Here is an 18481-nt window from a genome sequence, read left to right on the forward strand (position 1 = left end):
GCACAGAGTCATGCAGGTCCTTCACATTCCTAAGGTGGAAAAACATTCCTGTAGAATGAAAATCATCCTTTTTCATGGAGACTTCCTGCTTGAAGCCTCTTTCTTGCTATCATTAGGTAGGGATGAGCATACCTAGCAGCTAGAGCAAAAGCTTGTGAATCAGGCTCCTTGGGTCTAGTTCTTGCTCTGCTTCGAGTCATGTCGCTTGTGCTCCTCACAGGACTATGCTGTGATGCGTAAATTGCTCAACTTCCTGATAGGGAAGCAGGAGGCTTTGATGAGGTCCTGGTGAGTGCTGACTGTGGTGAGATCCTCTGATAAATGGATCTGTAGAAATTCAGAGCTATAGCAGTACGAAAATGAACTGTTTAGTCACAGAGTCTTACTGTGAGAGAAACAAAAATCTAGTACTATCTTTCTTTTTGAGTTTTCCAGGTCATGATTGTTCGCTTCTTTGCACTATTTTTAGAAGATGAACCTCCTTCTTTTCTGGTCTTGCCAGGAGATAAGGCAAACTTGCTTTGAGATAAGAAGTACTTAAAAAAACACAAAGTAGCTGAACTTTTCCTGTGTACTTTGAGGGTATGTCTTTACCGAAGATAACCAACCTGACACAGCCATATGGTAGGAGACTAAGTGTGTATTATCTTGAAACTCTCCCTCCTGTATACTCAATTTAGATGATGATTTCTTGACTCAGTAATGGATTTCCTGCCTGTTGTTTCTCTCTTCAGGAAACACTAGCATTATGTAGAGAATAAAAGCAATCAAAGGCTTGACAAATTGAATTTGCTAAAATGTGTGCTTATGGCACTCATGAAACAAAAATGTCAGGGAGAATAGAGATCTTCGGAGGCAATTATTTATGACCAAGTGATACGAATGAATGCAGAAGAGATCTGGTTGGGAACTGTGGAATCAAGATTTAGAGAAAATGTTCAAAGGACATCAGCATCAGAAGAGAACAAATTAAAGCTTTCAGGATTAACTGGAAGATCGGGACGCTGCTGGAAATCTGGGAGGAGTGGTCACTGCAGTCTTGCTTTTCATCCCTCACTTTCTTATTTTGGGCCTAGGAGCTTCATGATTTTTAATTCTCATTTTGTCTAGGTAGTTGGCTGAAAAAGGCTTGTATAAAATTTCCAGTTGCCTCTTGGACAGAACCCAAGTGCAATTAAACCATTTAAACACAGGCTTTAGCATAACTCCAACCTACGAGTTATCCGCTCTTCCCCTGGAGTAGCATATGCTCCTGAACACGGTAGATTGTATCAGTAGAAGAGTGGAGTTCATGTTGGTCGAGGAAGTATGCAGAAAACTCATAGAAGGCACCCATGAATAATAATGAATCACTTCATTCTTTTATTGAATGTTGTAATATATCTTTTGGTGTAATATATCATCTTTTGGAGTGTAAGCCAATCTTTGTAGTTGACATCAGATCTGTATTTCCACAGTTTTATGAAGGGCAAACGTGGATTGAGCCTATTGGCTTTCATTAATATTTAGGGCAGTTCTGTAAATACAGAACTCTTCATATCGGGGATCAAGATGAAAGAAGATGCCGTATAAATATGTAACCCGTATATACATATGGCGTGTATAACTTTTTCTTAATTGTCTTACAACGATATTTGTTTCAGTGCAGGAAGTCTGTAATGTGCGCGTTTCCACTCTTGGCTTGATGGCTTTAAGCACAGAAGATGGTTCTGACTCTGCTGAATGGAAAGTGCAGATTTTTGCTGAAACACTTCACCTCTAGAAACTACCCATATGGGAAACAATTATTTGCAAAAGTTTTTCCTTTCCTTAAAGCAGTATATGAAGTCAAGAGTGTTTTCAGTAAAGGTGCTGAACTAGATAAAACCCTTGTTAACTATGGAATTGTTTCTTCTCCATTTAATTTCTCTTTATAGTCCCAAATCCCAGCACTTTGGGGAATAGCATTTCAGCTCTGGCAAATCTTTTTATTTATTTGTCACTCTAGCCCTTAATGTACAAAGGAAAGGGAAAGGGAAAGGGAAAGGAAAGGGAAAGAGAAAGAGAAAGAGAAAGAGAAAGAGAAAGAGAAAGAGAAAGAGAAAGAGAGGAGAGATGTCTGAAAATTATTTCCAAACTTTGCTCAAAGCTAGTCCTACTTCTTTCAAACCTTTTTGGCCTACTCCACACTGTATCCTGATCCATACTTCAAAGAGTTTTAAAATTTCAAAAATTATAGCCTCTGTTTGTACATTGTCTCAAGTATCCTGCCCAGTCAAGAATAACATCTGGAGTAGAGGAAGATGCTACATTAGTAAATAATATTTATTATATTAAAATACCAGCCAGCATGGGCTACGTGGTGTTTGTAAATACACTGGAAAGCTTAGTTCCTACGCCTAACAGTTTATAATTGAAGATCAAATACTTTTTATAGGAGGTCTAAAGGAAGTTCTCAAATCCATATTTAAGGGGAATAAATACTTGGTATTGCTGAAAAAGGCCAGCAATTTATTTAAGTACTTAGATTTAATCTTGGGATCTTAATTTCAGGCACCTATTAAATAAAAAAAAAACGAAACAAATGAACCCCCCCCAAAAAAAAGGTCTGGACTATGGAAAGTGAGTTTTATGGTGACAATCTCTACTGAAAGATGTTCCACTAAATGGGTGAGGGTGGCAGAAGATGGTGGCACTGGCCACAGTGGCAAAGAATTGAGGAATCTGAGATGCAATTTAGAGACTAGATTAGAGTTAACTTAGAGTTGATGTAAAACAAGCCCTGGTGTTCCTCCAGCATATCCATCCTGCTGGGGACTGGAAATACCAAACCCAAACAGGAGATGCTGATGCTGTAACTAAAGTATAAGGGCCAAGGCAAGTAAGAGCGGTACCAACACAGTGTTCGGGACAATGATGTATTTCCTTCAGACTATCCCTTTGCATGCTGGAGAAATTCATACATTCCAGGTCATGGGTTATGATAGTTTAGGTTTATCTCTATGTCTCTGGGCCCAATTAATATTAACGGGCTAATCTGGATCCGCTGCACCGCAATATTTTATGTGTAATTTATAAAGTAATATGATCTATAGGCTAAAGTAATTTATAAAATGAATTGAAAGGCGGCATGTGCAAGTAATAACTGCTATGAAAAATCTTTCAGTAAAAAAATAAACTTTTTAAGATTTGATCTTAATAAGCGCAAAAGCTCTGGACAATTTAGAATAATATTTTTAGCTGAAATGTTCTTTATGATAAGGAGTAAATAATTTTAACCCCTTTTACCCTTGTTGTGAAAAAAATGTGGTATATCCCCCAAAAACATGAGAAATAAAATCAAGATGGGCATCTTGATGGCTCGGTACTGTTTTGTACAGATCTTCAAACAATACTTAGTGCTATGGGTTTCTTTCTAACTACCAAAGACAATGTGAAAACTTGTCAAAGTCATTTTTATAAAACCAAATAAATCTGAAATTTCTTTAATAAACTTCACACTGTTTTGTAGATCTTCAAACAATACTTAGTGCTATGGGTTTCTTTCTAACTACCAAAGACAATGTGAAAACTTGTCAAAGTCATTTTTATAAAACCAAATAAATCTGAAATTTCTTTAATAAACTTCACTTTTAAGTGAAAGTCAGTGAAACGATTTTTTATTGATAAATTCACATCCTCCTATTGGTTAAATATGAAGAAAAATAGCACAACAAAATGTGGTGGCTCATATACTGTTCTTCACTAAGGATTTAACAGTCAAAATGAGGAGAGCAAAAATATAAGGAAAAAGACCTATGAAAGTCAAACTTCAGAATCTAGGCAAGATCTAGGAAAATATATAAGTGTAGAATTTTTGAATGATTTATAATGGCCTCTATAAACTGGGATTATAGTTGTTTTCTTTAAATTACAAAAGATCATTATGGAAAATTATGTCAGCAGTGACATTCATAGGCAAAATCTTAAAATATTAAATGGTCAGCAGGGTGAACAGGGCTTTCACTTACGCCTACTTTCATAAATAGCTCTTGATTTCTCATACAGCTCGTATGGGTCAGGTTTTCGTGGATCAAAGGCCTCTGTTGAATCGGGAAATGAACTCCTGTGAAGAGTGGGTGGGTAAGGAATATTCTGTGGCATAGCTGGAGCAGACAGGCTTGTTTGAGGGCTGCCTTGATTCTCCCATCGTTCCATCATCTGGAATAAAAACATACAGAGAATAAAGATGAAGTTTTGCAAAAAACTGTGACTTCCACAATGAGACCAAAGACAGTGATTTCAGTTGAAGATGTATTTTGTAAAATTAGCAAATCTGTTTGCTGCCTCTTGAGATGAAAGGTATGTGTTGTGCCATTTATAAAATTACTTGGTTAAATTTACTTCTTAATTTGTTGCTCATGGGAAGATGTGATCTTTCTCAAATAATATGATCCCGTGTGGATCAGGGCCCAGCGTTACCCCTGAAGCATGTTGAGTGCCTCTCACAGAATGCACTGAGCTATTGGAAGTTATTCTGCTAAAGGTGGAATCTGTGGGTCCGTGAAGATACAGTTATCAGGTTAATCAAAATACATAACCAAAAGTAGTGCTTAACAAAGAAGTGGCCAGACTGGGTAGCAACTGAATGATCTTAATGCTGTATCTTTTGAGAATGCATGAAAATAGCTAGCTGCCCAGGGAGAAGTAGATTACTGTAACTGTGAGCAGAATTTACAGCTTCAATTGAAGAGAAAGAAAAAAAAAACCAAAGGGAAAATTATTACAGCAGGTATTTGAGCATCTAGTGACAGTCGAATGTTCAATGATAAAATACAGAACATGGTGAGAGAAAAGTGGTCATTAGTCTGACAGAGTCTTTTTCATTTCTTACTGTTTCTTTCTTATATCAAAGATTACATTGGCGTCATCCAACCAAACTCCCAAGCACAGGATAAGCTTTTCAACTCTTCCAGACCATTTACAGGAGAGAAGTACATAGCAGTGTGTTGTCTATGCACGGAAGCCACCTCAATTCATGTTTTGTCCAAGACTGTCCCTAGTGGTCTCACAAGTACCTCAAGCCAGAAAGGAGATAATGATAGACTGTGCACAAGAAGACTTGAGGATATACATTTTTCTTTTTGAAGGAGTTGGCTACTAATTAAATTGCATTAGCAAATATATTTGAAGAGGCTAAGTTAAACAAAACACAAATGTTTATCCCAGGAAATGAATATTTGGCTTTTCCTGTGACGCCTCCTGAAGCAAAGGGTGGTAAAGCCTCCAGAACAGTGTGTTCTCACACATAACACAACAATCAGTTAATTACACAAAAAAGGACTCTTGGAAACAAACTGAACTGTAATTAAATACTACTGACTTCTAGTGTTGTATCAGCAGTGCCTTATCAAAGATGATTGCAGGTTTACAGCAAGTTTGCTCTACAAATTCTGTGACTATCATTTGCCTTTAGTTCCTTGGTTTCAGAAGGTGTTTGGCTCAGCAGGCAGGCTTTGCCTTCTATTCTGATGATTAACAGCATCAGGATTTTTCCACACCAAGTATGTGTGGACTACAGATGTTTTAGAGTCCTTCTGGTGAACATGCTGAGTAACTATCACTCTGCATATCCCAGGTGATCTGACACTCTTAGCTTCATACTTCAAAATAAACAGAATATGGATATTGGCCATTTTAAGTTGTTGAGGACCTCATTCTTTATACAGAATAGTGTTATAATTCAAGCTGTGCTTCTGTCAGAGTTTCAGCAGTAAGTAGGGCTGGTTCATTAGAAACAATGAAGAAAAGAAAGATCTAGGTATCTCAGTCAATCATAGGATGACTCATGCACTAGTATGCGTCGGGTATGATACTTAAGTGGAGAAAGGAAAGTATTAGTGCTATGAAATGCTAATGATGAAGATATGGAATATTGTATTCAACATTCGCCAATGTTGTTATAGAAAGACACATTTATTTTGGGTCAGATACAAAAGACAGCAACTAGGATGTGATATAAGAGGGCATTATAGGTATGTAGATCCTGTGCAATACAGTGACATATGGAGATACCAGAGTTGTCATCGAAATAGCTTAGGTACAGGAAAGTACCTAAGGTACCTTCAGGTACCCTTTATACCAAGATAAATTTATCCTCTGTGTTGGGTAAATTAGCCTATGTGGCAAGTCACATGAATGTCACAATAATACTTCTGATAGTGCTTCTGGCTCTAAAGGAATTACCTCAGGTATGTATAAACATATATACAGTATATCATTGTATCATGGAAGTGTAAATTCAAAGGTCTCCAGAAACAAACCTGATTATGACCCCTATGTCTAAATAGGCAAGGAGAACTGGGCTTAATATAAGTTCCTTATGATCAAGGAAAATAATGGAGAATTATGTTTAGGTTTTACCTCCAGTGAGGAATCTAAAAAAGAATACAAGTCAGTGAAACCAAACTATCTATTTTATTGCTATGAAGCAGAAAGACATGTGGGGCCCTGTCTATCTAGAAGTGAAAGTTTCCTAATTTCTTGGACAGTTCCAGAGAAATAGAACACTTACCTCTTTCAAAATGTGAAACTGAATAAAATTAAAATATTTAAAGAAGGCTTTAAAAAGAGAAAGGAAAATATAATTATCTTTGATGAGCAAACTTTTCCCTGGAGGAAGGACAAGAAACTGGAGATAAATTGGCAAAACCCTACTGGGTCCCATATGTCTAATTCTTGCTTGCTGGTTAGCTCTAAATCTTCAAGTGTGAAGTTAAAAACCGAGCAAAACATTCTTACTTGTGGCTAATACTGCTAACATAAATAGTTAAATAAACAGATTAAACACAAGGGGAATTATATCTCCCAAACCCATATCAATTAGTTAAATAGTCACACAGTGTTTTGCAATGTGAGTTATCATAATGCTAGCTTACAGATGAAGGCACTCTTGGAAATGAGCAAGCATGGTATTGAGTGCAGGGCATCAAATCTAAGTCGGGGTAATGGTTTGGTGACATTGCTCAAGTTCATTTTGCACTAATCAAATTGTATTACATATGATACGTATAATATATGCACTATATACATAGAAGCCACAGGAAATTTCTGTCAGCCCAGGTTACTCTGGGATGTTGAGCACACAGAGATGCAGTGCACACCATCCCTGAGCCTCTGCCTCAGGGAGAGGAGCTTGTCTCTTCTTGTCTTCCAGCCAATGCCCTGTTGTCCCCTTTTTGCTTTAAAGAATGGTGAGTGCTTCTCCCCTGTGTGGCCAGAGAGGCGAGGGGGCAGCAGCAGTCACCCAAGCAGAAAAGAAACCTGGGTTTGGGCCATCTACAGTTTTTCTTTCCTGTTACACACCTACAGAGCTATGCTGTGGTGTTAGGAAGGCTTTCTAAACCTCTCGGTGCTGGCCTTACTGCTTCAGACTGTCTGCAGACACTCAGTGCTTCAGGGGCACTTGGTTTCAATCTTGTCTTCACATCCTGGGCACTAGAAATTTATGCCTGATTATTTCTCTAGTTAAAGTGGTGACAGACAGAGGAATGTACACTACCTTAACCTGGTTAATCATTTGTAAACTCTCTTGCTGAGACTACCCCAAAATAGACTAGCTGTGAACGGTTAGCCTGCGTGCGGATACAGTATCTGCACACAATGGTGTTATATTATTCTGTGAGCCCTGGTTTCCTCAGACTGTTGCACGAAAAACTGCATCACTCAGGTTGTTTCTCTAGATTCTGATTATTGGCAGGTGCCACTTGAGTATGAACTACTATACTGTTTATATAACAAAACTGTGCAGACAATCATCAACAACATGCTGATATTTATATATCTGATATGTACAAAAAGAGGGTGAGCGCTGACAGTGGGAGGTCTTTGAATGTGGATCTTTAACAAGTAAGTTCCAAGTTCTCTATTTCATCATTTTTTACCTGAGATTAAAAGCTGAACATCCCAGTCAGACAGGAACCTTAAACTGGTGAGAACAAGCTAGCCCTTAATAGTCAGATTTATTTTCACAAATGTCCTGCTACTTAGATGAATAAATAAACTTATGCAACGCTTATTCCAATGTACTGCATCCATCCTCTACCCTTTTACATCAAAAACACCACAAGCTGAAGCAGTCTGATGGAGTTGCATCCGCTGATTAACTAATTGCTATTTGTATTTGACAGGCTACAAAAATTTTTTTGGTATGCATTAAACATGCCGTGATCCAATATGAGAGGATGTGAAGTTGTCCAGGTTCAACACACCTCCCCCCCCCAAATAAGAAAGCTATAAATCCTTTAAAAATATTGCTATTGTTACTCCTATTGCTCTTAGAAGCCTTCAGGCAGAGTCAGGGCTCTTTTTTCCTCTACACACCTCTGATGAGAGACAAGCACTACTTTAAGGTCTTTACAATCTAAATAAAAAAGCCAAATTAAAAAAACCCAAAACAAACCAGGCAACCAAAAATAGAGCCTATGATTTCTTTTTATACTGTGAATGTTGTCACAACTTCAAAAAATGATATAATGTGGTGTCAACAGAATAAATACAGTCATTGCTTACAGTCTTACAGTAGGAAAGGTCTTCATACCTTGGGATTTAATGTCAAAATCATAGAAACACAGAAATGTTGGTTAGAAGGCACCTCAGTAAGTTATCTAGTCCAAGCTCTCACTTGAAGTGTGACTATTTCCAGCTCTAGATCTACTAATGCAAGAAAGAATAACAATCACTTTAAGGATGTTAAGCTCAAGCCACTTGTAAAAGAGAAAAAGTGCATGTTGTCATTTCAAAGAGATCACCAACTAGAAGGCCAACTAGACTGGCCTCATTGCTGGGGCCTTCTGCTGCCTTCTCCTCCAGAGCCCTCATTTTTGAGCCATTGCATTTCTGGTTCTTGACACCCGTCTTAACATTGAGATGTTCCTTTCTCCAGACTGCTGCTGGCAGACTCCAAGTCAACAGATCTGGAGAGCTTATTAGTGAGGCCACCCCTCATGGTGTCTCACCTAGAGTTGCGGCACTGCTGAGAGGTGCCCCATGAGCTGGGAACAGGAGGGTTAGATGAGAGTCTACCGAAATTTGCTTTGAATGATAGTCATCTTATGAACTCAATGTGTATAATGTTGAAAGGGAACTTACAGGCTTTGGAGTTTTCCATGGAGAAAAGAAACCTGAAATAAATAAAAAATAACGTTAACAGATTTTTCTGATGCATAAAGAGTGGAGGCTAAGTGGTGTCTATGCTCCTGTTCTCATTCAGGTCTGCAGATAATATTGATATATATGAAAATTCTCTCCACACAAGGGGTAAAAACACAGACCATGGGGGATAATTTCTAAGAAAAAATATATGCAAATATATATATATGCATATATATATATATATGCAAGTGGAGCTATTGAGATCATTGCCATACTTTACAAACAGCATGGGATTAGGTTGAAATTAAAAGAACTAAACAAAAGGACTTCCAAATATCTTGGTGGACATTGGATAAGACACCAAATGACCTGGTTTTGATGTGTCAAATGCAGTCGCACCTTTAAGAAGAAGCAATTCAGAACATCCCATCAACAAAACCTAATAATATAAGAGATTTTTTTAGAAGAAAAGCCTGGAGAAAAATAACTGTTTCATCAGTCTAGATAAGGTAGCCAAGTCTTGGGAGGGTTGCTTGTTTTGATACTGTCCTGTTTTTTTGTCATAGTTAGCAAGTGGTCAGACATGACTACCTCTTCTACACAACTAGTTATCTCCTTTTCCTTGGTTATGGACTGACTGATATCTTTCAATTTCAACTATTGTAGCTTACAAATGTTTAAAACTCCAGATATGTCCTTTTCATAAAAGGAGATAATTTGAAACACTCACTGTAAACACTGTTCTTATCTTATGCAGCACAATGTTAAAAAACTTACAAAATATTAAATAAAAATAAGCATTTCAAAGAAAATTGGGTCACATTTTTTAAAATACCAGCTTCAGCATAGCTTTAATTAAAAAACTCATTCTCAGTTTAATAGCAGGTAAAAAAAAAAAAAAGTCTGTGGACCTTCCTAAGTAAGATTAAAAGCTAATAACAAAGAGTTCATTTGTTTTCTCAGAAACAGAAATGGGACTTAAACTGAGACATCTAATAGGAAGGCTGATCTTTCATTAAAAAATGAATTAAGCTGTAAGAGTAGTACTGACTTCATTATTTCTTTTTCTAAGGTGAGTCTTGAAAAAAAATTACAATTATAAGAACACTAGGGAAGGTATCTCTCTATAGACAAATAACAACAGGAATTATATTTGTACATAATATTTAAGGTTCCCGGAATTCTGTGATAATGAGGTAATTTTTTCTGCCATGGTATTTAATTCATTTAGCCTGAAAAAATCTTGCAGTGAAAAAGCACTTGAGCTGTTTGCAGAGAAACACTGGCTGCTTTGTAGTGCTGATGTATAAGCTCATAGTGCTTTTAAACAAAAAGTATATTGGGAAAAGTAATGCTGGAAAGGTTTATGTTTACTGACTCTACAGTGTCTGGATAAAAACTGCTATCTTAACAAGTAGACAGATTTCTTTCCATCTGCAAATTCAAGCTGAAATAACAGGCATCCTGTATAGATCTGGCTTGTACATCACCTTCAGTACTAAAGATTCTGTACTGAAAACTTATTAAATAACTTCTTGGATGGCAGATGGCTACCTTTTTATTACCTGCTATTGTTCTGTACAGCTAATAAAAGTGAAAGTTAAAAGCATTTTTCCCCTCAGAGCTAAAGACAAGATTTGAAACTTGCAAGGAGGTTTGCTGAAAGGTATCTCAAACCAACTTACTACCCTGATTTGGTGTTTGGAAAATATTGGTAGAGGTAACACCCCCTCCCCATTGGTACTGCTGCACCTCCCATAACTTACTGTCAGCAAAAATTACGCCAGGTCAAACTGAAAGGTCATTTTTTCCTATTTATTTACTGTTTCCACCTAAAAATATGTTTTGCTGGAGTTATCAGAAAATTTTACTATCACTTAAAAATATAATAAGTATTTATAAATCAAACAAATAATGACATATGCATCAAATGGAGATTTAAAAAAAAACCCCTTAGTTAAAAAAATTCAATTATTCGTTTAAAAATATAATAAGTATTTATAAATCAAACAAATAATGACATATGCATCAAATGGAGATTTAAAAAAAAACCCCTTAGTTAAAAAAATTCAATTATTCGCCCAAACAAGGAGAGGACGGACTTATATTTAGCTTGGAGGCTATGGGCACAGACTGCAACATACAAGTGACAACATCTACACTCAAAACAAATAAAAAGCAATATTTATTCACACAGCATGAAATTATATTAAGAACACTAACAGATATAGGATGCCACGGAAGTAAAAGATCCAAAGCAAGATTTTAAAAAAGTATTGGATATCCATATGTGTACAAAAGCATGTTAGAAGTGAAAATCTCTAAAAGTAACGAACCTTGGAACTAATATTAAAATCCATTCTTCAGATTTAAATTCAGCTATTAGACCAACTCCTCATGTAAGATGAGATGGTCTCACCTATGTCAAAGACTGGGTGCTAGACTAAATAGATGAAGGCCTAGTTCCATAAAGTAAACCCTATCCTATACCTTTCATGTATTTCATGGCAATTTTAACGTTGCCTCACATAACATCTGTATTCTCAGCCAAACTAAACACCCTTTTTCCCAATCTAAACAAAACTGACCTTTAGACAAGGTATGGCATTATCAGTTATTCAACATGAGACTGATTATGGATAATTGTTGTGAACCAAACATGTCCAGAATTATCACTGATATTTAAATACATGCAACCATTGCTGCAAATTCAAGAATTCAAGAGTATAATGCATATATAGTACATTGTAAGTGTAACAGAAACTTCACATGAAATAAGCATAAAAGCAAAATGCACTTTCCTGTGTATTCTGCATGCTCCCTTCTAACTTTCACCTTTAAATATCATTCTGCATAAGTATGGGACCAAATCGTTTACATGTAGAAAATTGAGGCTCGGAAGCTCAGCTGAAGAATATATCTTAATAATGTATACTTAGTGCATACTCAACAGCGTTGGCCTTCTGCAGCCACATCTACAGCTGGCAATGAGAAACAGTGGACTTTCACTTAGTTTGACCTCACTTCACAACACCACATTTTCCCTTGACTTTCTGGAGCTGTTTCATTACATGTTGTGAGTATTCCCCACCAGAGACAGTGGGGCCTCACCTGAATGACAGCTGCCAGCAGACTGGCATCAATTCAGTACTGATTTAGAGGCAAGACTGAAATTTGTTCTCCAAAGAGTGCAGCTTTCAACTTCTGTTGAAGCTGCTGTTAATACAGTACTAATATTGCTCAACCTTCTAATCAACTCACATCTAACTAGGCATACATACTGGATAAGGTCTTATAACCTCCTTATCCCACTTCCAGATTTCCACTTCTCCATCCCCAAACTTCCAATCCCCTACTCTCCAACTTGTGATGTCTTCTATAAAAACCTGAGTAGCTGAGAATATTATATACATATACATATAAACACCTCCCACCCCCATATTCACATACACTTTTAAAATTTGAAACAATAAAAGCCAACTTAGATCCACCTAAAAATACTTGGTGCAGCCTGTTCTTCCCATGAGTGGCTTTCTGCTCACCCATGTGCCTGACAGCGATCCCTTCTTGTAATAGCTTTACCACATAAGTTGTGTCTCACCTTCTGAAGACTCCCATATCTTTCTATTCATTTTAAATAAGTCTTTATTAAAACTCCTTGTAAAGGCAGCAGTACAGGTCTGAATTAATTTTGGAAAGGACAGTGGAGTTACTGGTTTCTATCAAAGAGCAACCTCCACCACTCAGCTAGGTGCTAGCAGGAAAATACTGTGGTCACCGTCTAGTGTAATGTAATATAACACGTAAGCATGTGAGGATGAAATGCGTAACCTCAGATACTTCTCTGAAGTTAGTTCTGAGAATACAATGATTTATTTTTCAGTGTCGACCACTTGAACTGTAATAAGGTACAGCAGGTGGTGGCCAACACCTTTATCAAAATTTTAATTGTTTCATTTTAAATAAATAAGCTAAGGTACAGTAACAACCATATGCTTTTTAAAAATCAGAATTACATTTTCTCATATAACCTCATATACTTCTCTGAAGTTAGTTCTGAGAATACAATGATTTATTTTTCAGTGTCGACCACTTGAACTGTAATAAGGTACAGCAGGTGGTGGCCAACACCTTTATCAAAATTTTAATTGTTTCATTTTAAATAAATAAGCTAAGGTACAGTAACAACCATATGCTTTTTAAAAATCAGAATTACATTTTCTCATAAAGCAGTGTTAGAAAAAATATTTTTGACATTGCTTTATAAATTATATTTGCCACCTTCCAAAATGAACTTCCCTGGAAATCAGAGCTGTGATGGTTTCTATGTTGTAATTTTACTAAAAAAACACCAGTAACAGAAAACACATTTTGGATTCAAATGTATTTGGGGGAAATTTTTTTTTTCTTTTTTCAGATCAAGGCAAATTCCAGCTTCAGTTTACTGTACTTCTCCTTTTCGATGAAGGTATCCTATAACAAAAGACAAATCATGTCATACTCATTGTATCTATTCCTTTTCATATACAAATTTAAGTATGCTTTTGTCATAAAATATGCTTACAGTTTTCACATGCCTTACACTTCAGCCAGTATTTAGTTTAGGAAAGTTTAGTTTTCTAAAAGCAGCTTATCAGACAGGATTTAGAGCATTTGCAAGATAGAGTCCTGATTTATTTATTTATTTTTTTTTTTGTAAACATCCTGAATTTGGCGTATTCCTTAATGTCAGTAATATAAAACCAGCCTTTGGTTGTTAGTCTGCTGCCATGTGGATGCTTTTTGCTACATTTCCATCTCCATTATTCTCACTATTTTGTATTGATTCCTGGAAAAGTTCTTAAGACCTTGTAAAATCACAAGTAACTAATGTAGGTATTGCTAAACCACAGGACCTTTAATGATGTTCACCTTTGTGGCAGACGTGTATATATAATTAAACTGACGCCCGGGAACAGTTTGATTTCTGCAGTGACGGCATGTGGTAGTGCTGCAGGGAGGAACTCAACAGCATCAAAGATAAAGCTTTTTAATCCAAAGCAATGTTCAGGGCATGTCAACTTCCCTCCACATCACTTGTCGCACTGATGATACAGCAAGTGTTTTGCCCATTAGCTTTCGCTGGGCTTCTTGGCTTTTTTTGTGCTATAAAAGCCTTGTTGCATATGGCTTCCTGAGCAAAGCTGTCCCAAGCACTGCACAGACCTTTCTCACGTAGATGCTTGGAAGTCAACGAACAGATGGCTGATGAGCACTCCCAGAGTATTAACTGACTCCATGGGCATCTTATCAACGTCCATGTGACAACACTTCAGCAAAAGTTTTCCTTTCTAGAAAAGTTACTTTATAAATTTACTGTAACAGTAGGTTTTTTTGTCCTGTGCTTTTTCTTTTTCTTACCAGGATCCCTGAGATGTCTATCAATCAGTTGCCTGTACTGGGGCCTCAGTTCCAGAGGTGTCAAATACCCGTTAACTTCAAATGGATGTGACAGTGGAGAACTTCTCCGAGAGTTCAGACTCTGCGTGAACACCGTTAGCAGGGAGCAGGGAACTGTTTCTTACCATTTACGTTACATCTGACTTCTCCTCCTGTTTGTTTACCTTTTGTTGAGCTATGCTAGGTGTTGTTGGATTAGGTTCACAGAACTCAAGCTACAATTGAGCTCATTCATTAAGATGCAAAATATCCTCCAGCTAAAATTCCAAAAATACTGGTGGAAGAGATAATGTTTTTTTTTTTTTTGCGTACATAGAACAAATATATAGCATTAATTCCATTATTCTTCAAATATTTTCCCGTTTTCAAGAAAACAAACCAGGTCAATGAGAACAAATAAATTCAATTAACTTATATACTATAGTAAAAAAACCTAAAAGGAAACAATGAATTAAAATAGATGGAAATAATACTTATGAAAACAAGCAGGTGATAAAAAGTTTGAATTGGTCATGTCATATTTAAAATATCAGATGATGTATAGGAAATAGCAATTAGTAGTTCCGTTTCTAATAAAATCAATCATTACCACGTAGTATTTTTTCAAAGGTCTCTCTTTTTCAAACAGCTTTAAGTATTGAGCTCTTACTCTAGCAACAACAAAAAGTTGATTTACCTTAAAATAAAGTGTAGGTGTAAGAAGACTGGGAGCTCTAGCTCTTCAAGCATAGTTAGCTAGTCCTGTTGTCAGCTGTCCTTCAGAGTGACAGTGCCATGACGTGGAGGATCCATTTGGTCTTTGGCTGCGATGGCACCCGATGCAACGGGTCAAAAAACAACACATCCCACATCAGAGTGAGATGAATGACCCATCATGTTTGATCAGGCCCACAACGTTATATATGGTTAGACCCAGTGTCTTTTCACTTGCAGTAGGCTACACACTGGCAGCACGGCAAGTAACTGATGTAGCACTAAGCTGCACTGAGAAGGCGGCTGGTTACAGTCTTCAGTTATATCAAATGCAGGTTCAGATTAATAAAACTGTGAAATAGGTCTGTCTTCTTTAGGGCTATATACATATGCCCAGATGTTATTAAACAGTTTTGTCTGAAAGAGACTTGCAATGGTACAAACTGATCCTCAGCAGTTGCTTGTGGTGGCGTTTTGCTTTATGCTCCGCTACTCCATTGCTCCTGATCTCAACCCAAGCGAGACTGCTACAGAAGTAGTGCTCCAGTCCAAATCAGCACTATTTTTCACTCTCTTTGGCCTACTACACCTGTAAAAAGTGACTCCAAAGAACGAATACATTCCTTCCCATAGATAATCACCCTATGAAGGTGCAAGGCAAAGAGCAAGCACAGTTCACAGGAAGGTCAGCTGGATCTTTAGACCCCATTGGGGTAGCACCTTCTGTGGCTCATCTCTTCTGCAGGTGACTTGGGGGCATCATGAGTCCAAGTCTATATTTCTTCCCTTCAAACTTTCAGATTTCTTGATGAGTAGCATAAAGTGCCAGATGGATAGGTTTATCAGAATTGGTGTGTAGGTAGAGGAGTACCTTGGGAAATTAAACCTGATCTCATCTCACTGAAGTCTATAGAACTGATACAAAAACTTAATTGACTGTGAGATCAGGTACTAAATCAATATTCAGCTTTTGATACATAGGAGCACTTTTTGTGCAGTTCATGAAGTTTCACTGACCTAGCCTTCTTAAGCAACAATTTTTCAATAATATTCAGATCTTCACAAATAATTAGAAAAAGGATAGCTATTCAAAGTCATGAATGATAGAAGTACTTGCTGTTCAAGCTGGGACCCTCACAGATCACCCGTGTCTATGAGAATTTCCTCTAAAATACACTAGAGAATCTCAAGTTACCATTAAGTTTTCACTTTCATGAATAGCAAAGAGTTTTTGTTAGCAAGAATACAGCCATCAGAAAAGGTCAGAAGCTGGCATAGTAATGAGTTAATTTACATTCTAATGGACATACAGCTATTTATTTTGCTTGGCTGCTACAGCTCTGTGAATTGTTTATCAGTCAGAGATTTAAAATAATTTATGAAACTAGAAAAAACCAACAAACTAAATACCATCTCCTTCTAATTAATCTGGATGTGAAGCAGAGAATTTCTGGATCATAGCTAAAATAGTGCAGAGGCAAATGCAACGTTGTCAGTGACAGTTTTTGATGCTTAAATGTACTAGAGTTGGGAAAAATAATAAAAATCTCTACAACAATTTCTGGAAATGAGAAATAGATTTTTGGAACAAGTAGCTTTGTATGTAATCAACAAGAGTAGTTTATTTTCCACAGACAAAGTTTGATAATAAACACCTATAGAGTGTCTCACTGGGTGACAGTTTTATACGAACTTTCTCGTCTTTTCTGGCACCTATTACCAAAACAGTGTTACATTGTTACAGATTTATTTCCTTGTTGATAGCGAACTGTATTATCTGAAGGACAGCCATGTCTCAGAATAGAGAAAATACTGCTACAGTACAATTCAGACCAGATTTTACTGGGACCACCTGACCAGGAGCAGAAAAAGATATTTTATGGAATGGAGGAAGACCCTCATTTCTTGCCTTTTATTACAGAAGTTCCTACTAGGTTCATATCCTGGTTTATGATTTGCAACTGCAAGTAGTACTGGATGAACTGTTATTTTCCTCACTGAGGCTTATAATATATGTATTTTATGTAAATACTAACCCAATTAGCAATAGTCTTCATGCCCAGGTACTAACACATGACAAGTGGAGAAAGAGATCTCAGAAGTTTGCTCACAGGTTGTAAACTCTACCAACACCTTGAAAGGTCAAGGTTATTTTCTGTACAGACAAGAAAAAGAACCTTTTGTTTGGCAGAAGGAAATTTGCCATGAAGAATCTCCAGTTTTGCTTATGTGTGTTGTCCAATGACGGCTGCTAAAATCAGTGTCGCTAGTTCACGTGTCCAGGCTAGAAATTATGCTCCCTACTGTACTGCTCAATACTGCAAAAGCTAGTAATGCAAGTAATGCACCATCTTGGGCAAACATATTGTTGCACGCAACTCTCCCCGAGCAGAGCAGACACAGCAAGGTGAAAAGACTGGTATATGTTACATACACTGAATCAGCAACATAATTTAGAATATAAATTGAGCCTTCAGAGTCCTGACAGCTCCTGACTGTTGCTTCTAGAAGGGCCTGTGAGTGTTGCCATACCCATAAAGACTCTGTCTGCTTGCTAAGAACATGTCTGACAATGCAGCCTGGCTTTACTGAATTCAAAACTAACTTTTCAGGAATACTGCATCGTATTTTCAGAGCTCTCTGACAGTCAGAAACTCTGCCTAACTATGCCAGTGTCTTTGCTCTTTCATGTGTTTAGAATCTGCTCCCATTTAAGCTTTTACACTTTCTAAGCACATTAGAGAAATGTCAGTTTACGTCACTTTGATGAATATCAAGGCATGTTCCCAATATTTTCTGTTAAAATGTAGATGGAGCATAAGTTGTTTGTACACAGTGTCCTAAAGTCCTTTTCATGAAAATATAGTCACAAAAAGTCTTCAGCAAGTGTGGGGGAAAAAAATATTCAATAATACATCCATTCCTTTGCTTATATTTAAGCTTCATATTAAGCCATAGATGAAAAGGAGTCACCAGATATTTGGTGTTGACATCTATGCTGCCAGTTTTTCCTCTTCTAAATTCCTTCATTGTGATCGTGCCCCTGTACTCGGCCCTGGTGAGGCCGCACCTCGAATACTGTGTTCAGTTTTGGGCCCCTCACTACAAGAAGGACGTTGAGGTGCTGGAGCGTGTCCAGAGAAGGGCAACGAGGCTGGTGAGGGGTCTGGAGAACAAGTCTTATGAGGAGCGGCTGAGGGAACTCGGGTTGTTTAGCCTGCAGAAAAGGAGGCTCAGG

General features: G+C 37.2%; 1 protein-coding gene across 1 annotated transcript in view; it reads right to left on the minus strand.

Annotated features, from left to right (window-relative positions):
- The window catches only part of MAGI2 (membrane associated guanylate kinase, WW and PDZ domain containing 2), a 553326-nt gene that overhangs the window by 85497 nt on the left and 449348 nt on the right, over nt 1-18481 (minus strand). Inside the window, exons 11-12 of the mRNA XM_019474581.1 lie at nt 9109-9140; nt 3990-4179 (exon numbers count right to left, since the gene is read on the minus strand). Of these exons, the coding sequence (XP_019330126.1) occupies nt 3990-4179; nt 9109-9140 (222 nt within the window). The remainder of the gene's footprint in view (nt 1-3989; nt 4180-9108; nt 9141-18481) is intronic.

The sequence above is a fragment of the Aptenodytes forsteri genome, unplaced genomic scaffold (genome assembly GCF_000699145.1).
Source record: "Aptenodytes forsteri isolate BGI_AS27 unplaced genomic scaffold, ASM69914v1 Scaffold137, whole genome shotgun sequence".
Classification (NCBI taxonomy): Eukaryota; Metazoa; Chordata; class Aves; order Sphenisciformes; family Spheniscidae; genus Aptenodytes; species Aptenodytes forsteri.